Genomic DNA, 11,626 nt, shown 5'->3' with positions numbered 1-11,626 from the left:
AGATTCTAGTGAAACTTATGGCCCCCGGGTCTATTTTTCATCATATTAGTTTTTGATTTACTATTTTGCAATCTTTTATTTTCAGATCTATAAACCAAAAAAAACCAAAAATATTTTATTTTTTAGTTCTAGTTATCTCTATCAGATCTCACCTTTGCAAGTGATCGTTGATAGTTTCCAATGTATCTATAATTTTTTATTGCTCCATGCTATATTATCTACTATTTTGGACATTATTGGGCTTTATTATCCACTTTTATATTATTTTTGGGACTAACCTATTAACCGGAGGCCCAGCCCAGAATTGCTGTTTTTTTTGCCTATTTTAGGGTTTTAAAGAAAAGGAATATCAAACGGAGTCCAAACGGAATGAAACCTTCGGGAACGTGATTTTCTCGCCGAACATGATCCATGAGACTTGGACCCTACGTCAAGAAACAAAGGAGGAGGCCACGAGGTAGGGGGCGCGCCTACCCCCCCCCCCTCCCAGGCGCACCCTCCACCCTCGTGGGCCCCCTGTTGCTCCACCGACGTACTCCTTCCTCCTATATATACCTACGTACCCCCAAACGATCAGATACGGAGTAAAAACCCTAATTCCACTGCCGTAACTTCTCGTATCCACGAGATCCCATCTTGGGGCATGTTCCGGAGCTCCGCCGGAGGGGGTATCCATCACGGAGGGCTTCTACATCAACACCATAGCCTCTCCGATGAAGTGTGAGTAGTTTACCTCGGACCTTCGGGTCCATAGTTATTAGCTAGATGGCTTCTTCTTTCTTTTTTGGATCTCAATACAATGTTCTCCCCCTCTCTTGTGGATATCTATTCAATGTAATCTTCTTTTTGCGGTGTGTTTGTTGAGACCGATGAATTGTGGGTTTATGATCAAGATTGTCTATTTGAATCTTCTCTGAATTCTTTTATGTATGATTGGTTATCTTTGCAAGTCTCTTCGAATTATCAGTTTGGTTTGGCCTACTAGATTGATCTTTCTTGCAATGGGAGAAGTGCTTAGCTTTCGGTTCAATCTTGCGGTGTCCTTTCCCAGTGACAGTAGGGGCAGCAAGGCACGTATTGTGTTGTTGCCATCGAGGATAACAAGATGGGGTTTTTATCATATTGCATGAATTTATCCCTCTACATCATGTCATCTTGCTTAAGGCGTTACTCTGTTTTCATGAACTTAATACTCTAGATGCATGCTGGATAGCGGTTGATGAGTGGACTAATAGTAGTAGATGCAGGCAGGAGTCGGTCTACTTGTCTTGGACGTGATGCCTATATACATGATCATACCTAGGTATTCTCATAACTATGCTCAATTCTGTCAATTTCTCAACAGTAATTCGTTCACCCACCGTAAAATACTTATGCTCTTGAGAGAAGCCACTAGTGAAACTATGGCCCCTGGGTCTATCTTCATCATATTAATCTTCAATACTTAGTTATTTCCTTTGCTTTTTCCTTTGCCTTTATTTTACTTTGCATCTTTATCACAAAAATACCAAAAATATTATCTTATCATATCTATCACATCTCACTCTCGTAAGTGACCTGAAGGGATTGACAACCCCTTATCGCGTTGGTTGCGAGGAGTTATTTGTTTTGTGCAGGTACTAGGGACGCGTGCGCAACCTCCTACTGGATTGATACATTGGTTCTCAAAAACTGAGGGAAATACTTACGCTACTTTGATGCATCATCCTTTCCTCTTTGAGGAAATCCAATGCAGTGCTCAAGAGGTAGCAACCGTGAAGGGATTGACAACCACTACTAGGGAAAACCCTAGTAGTAGCGCGGGTTTTGAGGCTATCAGCAGCGCGGGCACCGCTACCAATAAGGCGCTACAGCTAACTATTAGTAGTAGCGCGGTTTGCACCCGCGCTACTACTATTGACTATATCTGCAACGCTTTTCTAGAACACGCTACTATTAGTTAGTTGTAGCGCTTTCCTAGCCCCGTGCTACTGCTATGTGTTTCACCATTTTTCCCCGCTTCCTACCCAGTTTCCTACCCAGTTTCAGTTTCAATAAACTGCAATTTCCAGATACTAGGTACTACTAGATATCAATTTCATAAAGCATTATAGGTACTAGGTAGTACTACCTTCGTTCCAAATTACTCATCGTGGTTTTAGTTCAAATATGAACTACAACCACGACGAGTAACTTGGAATGGAAGAAGTACTAGATAACAATTTCATATATAGTCAACATGCATCCTCAAGCAGTAGAAGGTGATATCGATGACGATCATCATATATAGTTCTAGATGATATCGACGATGATCATCCTATGTAGTTCTATATGATATCGACGACGATCATCATATGTAGTTCTAGATGATATAGCCACACACACATATGTAGTTCTAGATGATATCGACGACGATCATCACCCTAAAGCCTGGGCAGTGGCTGTTCCTGATAGTAATTAGGATGGCCTGTCCAACAGAAGATTCTTGCCAACGAGGAATCTCTTCCACCCAACCGAGTTTAAGTGTGTGCGACCGTATGTGTCCATGCGGTAAGTATAGGTGGTGACGGAGCCCCTTGCGGTAAGGCGTAGTCCAGTTGAACCTTCTTCATCAGGCTTGATACCACAACTCACATATAGGTTCTTTGGCAATTTCTGAATAAGAAAAACATATCAATTAATAAATAGCCTCGCACATACTCTTGCAAATGTATTTCTATTAAGTATAGATTTCTACACTATCAAAAGACATAGTACTACGCACTTGTACTAATTAAGCATGAATTCTACTAATAAATATATATGGATTATCTACACTATTAATAGTTCCTTGGATTCTACACCAATAAGCATGTGATCAGACTCTACACTAAAGCATATCATCGACTAGATTCCACAAAGCATATCATTGGACTCTACACTAAGCATATCATCGGATTCACTAAGCATATCATCGGATAATTTGTATTTGTAAGTATAACAATAAAGCATATATATATCATCAAATTACTACAGTCGGTATAACATACCATTTCATGCCGATCGACCATGGTACTTGTCAGGCAGGTCACGAATGGCACCCCGACAAAGTCATCACGTGGCGGAATTATGTCCCATAGGTTGCACACCTCCTCCTCGCTCAGCCTCATTCTTTGAGCTACGATGGCTTCATGAAGTGGGTTCTCATCATCTTCATCGAGTGGGTCCTCATTATCTTCATCATCTTCGTCATCTTCATCATCTTCGTCATCTTCATCATCTTCCACCAGGTTGAGATAAATGACAGCCAGCTTGGGTCTTTCTGCTCTGAAGGAGAAGCTGATCAACTCACCACCAGTAAGACACATGCGGGCGAGGAAACGGGCCCATCCATCTCCTCCAATCTGTGACATATTGCATCCTTTCTCGACCTCCATAGTGTACGGCCCCCTAGGAGCCTCAAATGTCACAGTGTCTCCTGTCAGTTTGTTGAATTTCAACCTCACATTGAATGGGACGATCTGTGTTAAAAAAGAAAAATGACACAATGCAGTAATGCCAACACTAAAAATAAAATAGCTGTTACATTTCATCTAATTTCTTACCACCGCTTGACGAAAACTCGGCTGGAAGTAGATGCCGAACAGCTTGCCAGTTGCAAGGTTGTTGGTGCACCTTGACTTGCACAGTCGACATGGTGGTGGTGGCGCCATTTTCCTAAAGCAATATGAGCAAAGGATTAACAACCCACTTCACAAGAAAGAAAAACAATAGCATGTGATATTTTTGGTTCTTCTTCAGTTATATTTTCATAGTGGAACCTGATCCCAAAAGGTAAACAACAAGCTCTCAGTTAACTTACTAACACCTTCTATAATAGAACCAACAACTAGCAGCCCAATGCCAAATCAGCCAACAAGACTCACAGACAACAAGTTCTCAATTAGCTTACTAACACCTTCTAGAATATCTCTAGATGAAGAGATTCTTTGGCAAGAAGCAATTTCAGGGGCACCTATTGACAAAAAAACTATTTGGCCCCTACCAAAGGTATAATCCTAAGATCTGTAATAAGTTATCTACCAAATCAAGGTACCACCTACCAAGACACATTTCATCTAATTTGGCCCCTATTGCCTAAGATAACTGATTAAAAAAACAAATGAAAAATTTAATTGGGATTAACTTAGCACTTGCAAACTAAATACTTGTACCACCTACCAAAGCATTTCAACTAAATTGGCACCTACTTTTTGCAAAAAATAACTTATTACAGAAAAACAAAGGAATCTAGTTATCCATATGAAATTCGTAAGCCCTTGCTGCATCTAGGTAGGGCAACCCTCGGGGGGTGCTGACGAGGAGGATGGATGGCATGGTGACCTCGGTCGGGGGTGCTGACGAGAGGAAGGTCGGTGACTTTCCTATGAGAGGGGGCGGCGACAGCGGCCGGCGAGGGGATCGAGGGTAGTCGGCCAAAGGTGCCCGGCCAGAGCTCGCGAGCGGCGATAGAGTGGGCGGCAAGAGGGTGGAGGAGCAGCTAGAAAAGGGGCGGCTAGAGGGGGGGAAAGCATTACCTGTGGCGGAGGTGGTGGTGGCGCGCGGTGGCGGAGGAGAAACCCTAACCGCAGCTGCCGGCGTCGGGCAGAGGGGGATGATTGAGAGATGAGCGTGCGGGGGGCCGGGCTGCGTGTTTTGTTTTGCTGTAGCAGTAGTGTGGGTACAGGGAGCGCGCTAGTGCTAAGCCCAATATCAGTAGCGCTTTGTCCTGAAAAAACGCTACTGCTAAGGCTAAGCATGTAAAAACATCAAACATATACATTGGTCATCATTGATCTTTTTGTGTAGAATCTAAATAGTCAACATAAATCCTCATCATACCAGTATAGGCACAGGTGAAGATTCATATTGCAGCCACAAATCCTACACATACATTTCAATGAAGACCAAGTGTTCAAGATAGTTTGAGAAGTAACATATTTAAGGTGGCAAACACCTTGTTCGCTTAGCAGTATGGGACTAAACTTAATTAGTTGCAAGAGGGGATGATACTTAGCAGCAGCGAGTTTTGAAAAAATGCTGCTACTAAGTACTTTAGCAGTAGCGCGTCCAGGAGAAGGGCGCTACTACTATATCTAGCCTGAAGGCAACACCGTGGCAATTGTAGTAGTAGCGCTCGTTTCACCTAGAGTGCTACTGCTACTGGGCTATTAGTAGCGTGGTCTTCTGAAGCTCGCTACTGCTAATTAGCAGTAGCGTTTGTTTTTAAACCTCGCTACTGCTAAGATTCTGTGTATAACGTTTTCCCTAGTAGTGAACCCCTTTATCGCATTGGGTGCAAGTGTTTGATTGTTTGTGCAGGTGCATCTATTGGGGACTTGCGTGTTTCTCCTACTGGATTGATACCTTGATTCTTAACTGAGGGAAATACTTATCTCTACTATGCAGCGTCACCCTTTCATCTTCAAGGGAAAAACCAACGCGAGCTCAAGAAGTAGCACCCCTCTAGACTATGTTAAATGATACCACACTTGTGTGGCACTCTTCCTATCCTAGGCTGGTTTTGGTCGTCTTCGAGCCACGGATCGTCGGATCTTTCTCAACGATCATTAGGTCGTTTTAAATTCGTATGTGTCACATGTATGGTTTGTATCTTTCTTTAGCATTGTATCTTCTTCCTTGATACGCATGCACCTCTTCTACATGATTCGGAAAAAACACACGCAAAAACATCATTGACTGTGTCAGGGAAACCAAGAGCAAAACATAAATCAAGCAAAAGATAGACCAAGTTTAGAAATATGGTATCAACAATGCAAGAAAACAAATTAAGAAGACACTAACACAACAAACAAAGCTTTTTTATATAGAAGGGGCGAGACACATTACAAAGCTATTGCTATATTCTGGAGGTCTAAATTACACAAGTGTAAACTATGTACACAACGTGATTCTGTTCTCTTGTGGTATTATCACATAAAATAAATAAATTTCCTCTATTTTTAGCCGTATGTAAGGGATGGCTTGATGTACATGCACATCGGTGGATCGATCCTCATGATGGACAGCATCGCAGAAGGTACACTCCACATACCATCACCACATATCAAACCAGAAGCAACCGCACCTGCAAAGTCCTCGGACTCCTTACGGTTCACCCTCTCCCAGACAAACAAGATGACAGTCCCAACAAACATGTCAATCGCAAAGTATGCCCCAATGTAAAATGGAACAGCCATGGCCATAGGGAGTGGGATGAATTTGGACATGCTTTTTGGGGTGATGTCTCGCATGAGGTTGAATGCTATGGCTACAAAGAAGAAGACAAAGCAGATTGCTAGGCAATTTTGTGGCAGCACTGAGAATCCCTCGACACCCATGATTGACATCTCACGGTAGATAGCAGCATATGGAGCTTTGAACATGCCATCAGGATTTCCAATATCGAAGGCCACCCAGTAAAGCCAAAAGGTGAGGGGAGCAATGACACAACCAAGGGCAGTTCCAATCAACTGTGACACAAACATAGACCTTGGCGAAGAGAGGGTAAGGTACCCAGTCTTGATGTCCTGCATGAGATCTCCAGCTGTGGATACTATGGACATCATAACACCACACGCTGCTAAGCCTGCAATCACACCACCATGATGGCCAACCCATGAGGCAAAAATGAAAAGACCAATCTTTCCATATGTGGATGCAATGCTCCAGTTTGTTAGGCCGGTGTTGTATGAGTTGCAGAAGGCGAGTAGAGGAGCAACAACATAGGCAGAGAGGACAAGGTACCACTTGAGTTGTGAGAACATTATCGGTACAATTGCAGTTGAAATTGCTGCAAGGCCCACATAAGCAGATGCTGCCAACCAAGGAGGGATATTGTCTTTTACAAACACCTCATTTAGCAGCTTTTCCTTGGCTGGTAATTTGGAAATTTTATCACCTAATAAATGGAAAACAAAATGAGAGCCATGATATATGATATGTTGGTAGGTGTAGTGCATAGAATAAGAACATGACATTACCTTCCTGAACCCAAACAAGGGGAAGCCTTCCTTGGTTTGATCGTGCATTCATTGTTTCCTTGATTGTAGAATAAATGATTTTGACGAGGTTATAAATACCATCCCCAAGTATCAGGGATATGGATACAAAAACCTAAAAGGGTGCACACACAACTTAGTTTTTGTTGGACATAATGTTTGCAAAAACTGGTTGGTTAATGTACAAAGAATAATTAGGATGTTAATGACAGAAATGACCCGTATATATGTTCTTGAACTCGGTTTCATGGTTCTCACAAATTATGACAACTATGCCCACAGAAGAAATGCATTAAAGAGACTCGTACATTCACAGCAAAAACAACTTGCAGATTTATTGGGTTTATTTAGCATGGAGAAAAAGAAGACTTTATTTTGTCAAACCTTGTAAACAGTAATTCATGATCTTATTCTTTTTCTTAGACTGATTCATTATACCTCGATCTATTGGTTAACAACCATTACAGTTGAGTTGATAAAAAAACATAATCAAGGTACAACAAGGAATTGGCTATTAATTCATTATGAACAATCAGAATCCTTCACCGCCATACCTTGTACCCATAGAGTCCTTTGAAGTCATTGCTTTCGAGCTCAGCTGGATACCAATCCCCAGCTTTTGTGGATATATATGGCCATAGAAAACCCCAAGATATGATAGCTCCAATAAGTGCAGAGCAGCTAACAATATGCGGACATATAAGGCCACATCCAATATAGGTTGGACTGAAGTCAAAATAAAACCTATAAAAATAGAACTTGTAAGCGTTTGGATATAATGCATATGATATTCCACCTTAATGGATGAGTAGTTTCATATGATAATCCACACATATCCAAATAAGCCCTAAAGAGGATAAGGCAATATTTTGTTCTGACTTCAAAATAAAAGGAATTATAAAATGTGAACTTCAAAATAATATCACAAACGTATTAGAGCAAGCTTACGTGTTCTTAAATGCTGCAAGGCCGAGTGAAGGGAAATTGTCGAAGCCACATGAGTCCCCAACACCACTGAAGAACCACTTAAAGCAGTTCCAAAGAAAACTTATGCTTAAATACTTTCCAAGACAGCTAATTTGTTTTCTGGAAGCACAAAAATAAAGTTAGTACCAAAACTTAAGAAATACAATAGCCCAAGAATATGTTGTCAACAGTGAAATTGATATAGAGGCATCAACGTTCATCACAAGCTGACAAATAGATCATTCATGATTTTCCATAAAAACTGATAAAATGTGATTTTGTATTTATCAGAAGATTCACCATCTGTTATAATCTACAATTTTTATTTTTTACCATACCCTGCTGCTAAAAGTATAAGCAGTTTTGTATGGAGATCAGACTATCAGTGTGTAACATATGGAAAAGGCGAACTGGAAGACCATTTAAATTTAAATAAGTCGCTAACGGCTGGGAGATGCAGCTAAAAAAATACTCAAGTCACATGGAACCCATAGTAAACTTTGATGGTCTGGTATAGACCGTAAAAGGGCCATAGGTCCATAAAAACCATTTTTCAGTTATTAATGCCATCACCAGACAAGAAGCATGTCAGATTCAACAATAATGATCATCCTTGTGAAGATAGCAAGCTTAATTTGCACAAAATTAAGGATCAATGCCGGTATGTTTCTTACTCCACAAGTTCAACTTCAGTAGTAGTGTGGACGCTATTTATCAACATTGCAGTGGCAGTTCCACTAGGATATGTTAGCTTGTAATCAATCACCATCACCTAGCAAACACCAAAACTTAACTTAGTTTGCCAAATTTGTATTACACAAAGAGTTGTCCAAGTTCCTGCACTTGGTTCAAAACAAAAATGTAAATGTGAAAGACGCAGGCATCTAGTAAGAAGGATGATTACCTTGCGCAGAGCAACGAGACTAAAAATACCAATGAAGCTAACTAGAAACATAAACCCGATCATCCAACTCAGCGAGAGATTCTTCACATCCACTGCCGTGTTACCGGGATAATCAGTCCCGATAAGCTCATAAGTTTTTTGATCCATTGCAAGCATATACGATCCGAATCCCCCTGCATCGACGGAAACAATGATTAACATGTATCCTGCAAACTTTAACCTTTGTTCTAAGAAAGGTAATTGTAAACATCAGTCTGCTAATAACTTCCTTAATGATACAAAAAAAAAGAACTATCCTATAAAAAAAACTAATCTTTCTCTAATCCCTGGCAATGCTTCACCCAAATCTACACCATCGTGGCCAACCCAAAAACAATACACATGCAACGTGTGCGCGCACGTAGCACAAGGCAGCATGAAAAGTCCACACATCATTATTTTTTCAGGTAAGGATCAAAGCAAATGCAGCCCCAGATCACACGCTAACCCCAAAAGCTCAACTGAAGTCCCTCACAGAGGCACATACCGCTGATGGCGAGGCCATAGCAGGCGACGACGCAGGTCTGGATGACGGTGTTCTCCTGCTTGGTGAAGGGCTTGGAGACGACGCCGAACATGCCGAGCACCGCCGTCCAGGTCCGCACGAGGACGTAACCGAGCAGCCCCGCGGCAACGCTGAGCGACGGGACGATCCCCACCGTGAGGTTGAGTTTGTGCGTGACAAGGCAGAAGAGCACCCCCAGGATGGCGCTCACCACTATTGCCCGAACCGTCAGCTGCTCCCGCCACGGCGGCACCGCCTCCACCGCCGCCGGAACGCCGGCAAGGAGGGGCCCGGTCATCTCCGCCGAGTCCGCCTCCGATCCCATCTCTGGCGGATGCTAGCTAGCAGAATCAAGGCAATGCCTACCTCCCTCTCGAACTTGGGGTGCTGGACTGCTGGTAGGATTGGAGGCTGACGAGGTCAAGGTGAGGATGAATGAATAGGCGGGAGCACAAGGTATTTAAAGGGCGTGAAAACTGAAGCTTGGTTGCAGGCCAGGGAACTGCCATGGCCCATGGCCATGGGTATTCGAATACAAGCAACACGTCTAGTACACGTGGTATGGTGGCTTCAGTATGTTCATTCGCATCCATGCAAAAGAAAAAAGAGTATGTTCGTTCGTGCTGTATGATGCGTGGGGCCTAGCGTTTTAGGTGACTTTTTTTTCCGGTTGTCAAGGTGGCAAGGGACGTGGATCACTCAGGAGCCGGGAGAGGAGAGACGTGCTCCTACGAGCCAGCCACGTGGCGTCTGTATACACCCCAGCAGGCCAGCACGGTCATTTTCTTGGTAGGGGATCGGGACAGGATGGGCGTCGTGAATCGTGCTGCTTCCCCGGACCTGTGTCTCGTGATCTTCTGCGGGGCAGTGAAAACCTGACCTTGGGCTGGTTCAATCTCACTGGCTGGTGAATCTGAGGGACCCTTCTGCAGTGGGAGAGGAGCTTGGCTCGTCAGATTGCTCCGCGTCTATGGTGTCTGGCCCGGGATCTGAAATGATGGCGTACCGGCACGGGACGCGTTCACCTCCGTAAACAAGCGGGTGGTGCTACCCGGCCTCTCGCTGTCCGGTGGGCCTCGTCGAGGTAATGCTGGCCACACATTTCTACTGCTTGCGTGCTAATTTGATTGTCTGTGAGCCACGATTAAGTGTTAAGTATACTTTGGCGGGGTCGTATCCAATGGCGGCCACAAATGTGCAGTCTCTGGAACCACCCCTACGCCTGGATTATATACCGTGGGTCCGGATGTAATGGTGACCACGGACCATGGCATACAATACATTAGGCCTCCTTTGGTTTTGGTTTAGAGAAATCTTGTATAAATTTTATAGGATATAATTTCTATAGGAAAAATTCCTTTAGAGCCCTTTGGTTTGTAGGAATGGAATCCTATTCCTATGAAGAATTCTTCCTATCCTCTATATTTCATAGGAAAATAAACATTAGCCTAAACTCAATGGAAAAAAAATTATAATGTGAATCAAAGGACATCTCTTTTCCTATTCCTACTCATAGGATTTGAAATACATGTCATCTCATTTCCTATGACTTTTCTATTCTTACGATTTTTCTATCCTATGAACCAAAGAAGGCCCAGAAGTTTTTCTTTTCTTGGGAATGTGCATGCCGTACTTGATTTGGTCATGCGGTGCGAGAAAGCTTGTTGGACCATGCAAATGTCCGCCAGCTTGAGACCCTTTATTGGTGTGTGTTTTTAAAACCAAATCGATATACTCATCATCAAATCAGTACATATAACACTACAAGTAAAAGTTATATTCATGTCCATAAATCACCTATCTACAACTACAAACGCTTGGGCGAGCCGAAGGCAAGCCCGTCATCGCCCTCTCTCATCACAGCTAGGCAACCCTTGTTACAGTAGACATGCGAGAAATCGTTATGCTAAAGCCCAATAAAACCAGCACATCAGAACAACAATCATCGCCAATAAAGAGAAGGCGCCCCTATGCCTCGCTTTAAGCGAGACCCACGGAAACCCTCGCACGAGGACAGCTCCAGATGGGCCGGCCCAGGTGTGTTGGGGGCACATCCTCTGGGCTTTTTTTGTTCTTCTTTCATGTTTATTTTTTATTTACCTACTTTTTTACACATATAAAAATAACATATATATTACAAGAATAGAATTTACATGATATTTTGAAAAATTTAATCATGCATTTTCAAAATGTAAAATGTGTACAGTGAATGTT

At 42.7% G+C, this 11,626-nt stretch overlaps 1 protein-coding gene across 2 annotated transcripts; it reads right to left on the bottom strand.

Moving 5' to 3' along the window:
- Positions 1–5,960: 5,960 nt before the first annotated feature.
- On the bottom strand, positions 5,961–9,737 carry LOC123186217 (probable metal-nicotianamine transporter YSL6). Of its 2 annotated transcripts, XM_044598003.1 has the most exons (8): positions 9,689–9,710; positions 9,395–9,625; positions 8,869–9,041; positions 8,639–8,736; positions 7,947–8,084; positions 7,553–7,742; positions 6,981–7,113; positions 5,961–6,898 (listed from the first exon to the last, which is right to left on the bottom strand). In XM_044598003.1, exons 1-8 carry the CDS (start codon positions 9,708–9,710, stop codon positions 5,961–5,963), a joined length of 1,923 nt encoding a protein of 640 aa, XP_044453938.1. The 2 variants fall into 2 exon arrangements, with proteins under 2 accessions (XP_044453938.1, XP_044453937.1); XM_044598002.1 differs by having other exon boundaries at positions 9,395–9,737.
- Positions 9,738–11,626: the final 1,889 nt, after the last annotated feature.

Source organism: Triticum aestivum, chromosome 2A (assembly GCF_018294505.1).
Source record: "Triticum aestivum cultivar Chinese Spring chromosome 2A, IWGSC CS RefSeq v2.1, whole genome shotgun sequence".
In the NCBI taxonomy this organism is placed as follows: Eukaryota; Viridiplantae; Streptophyta; class Magnoliopsida; order Poales; family Poaceae; genus Triticum; species Triticum aestivum.
Note: the sequence above shows the minus strand (reverse complement) of the source record. Positions and strands in the feature narration are given on the sequence as shown.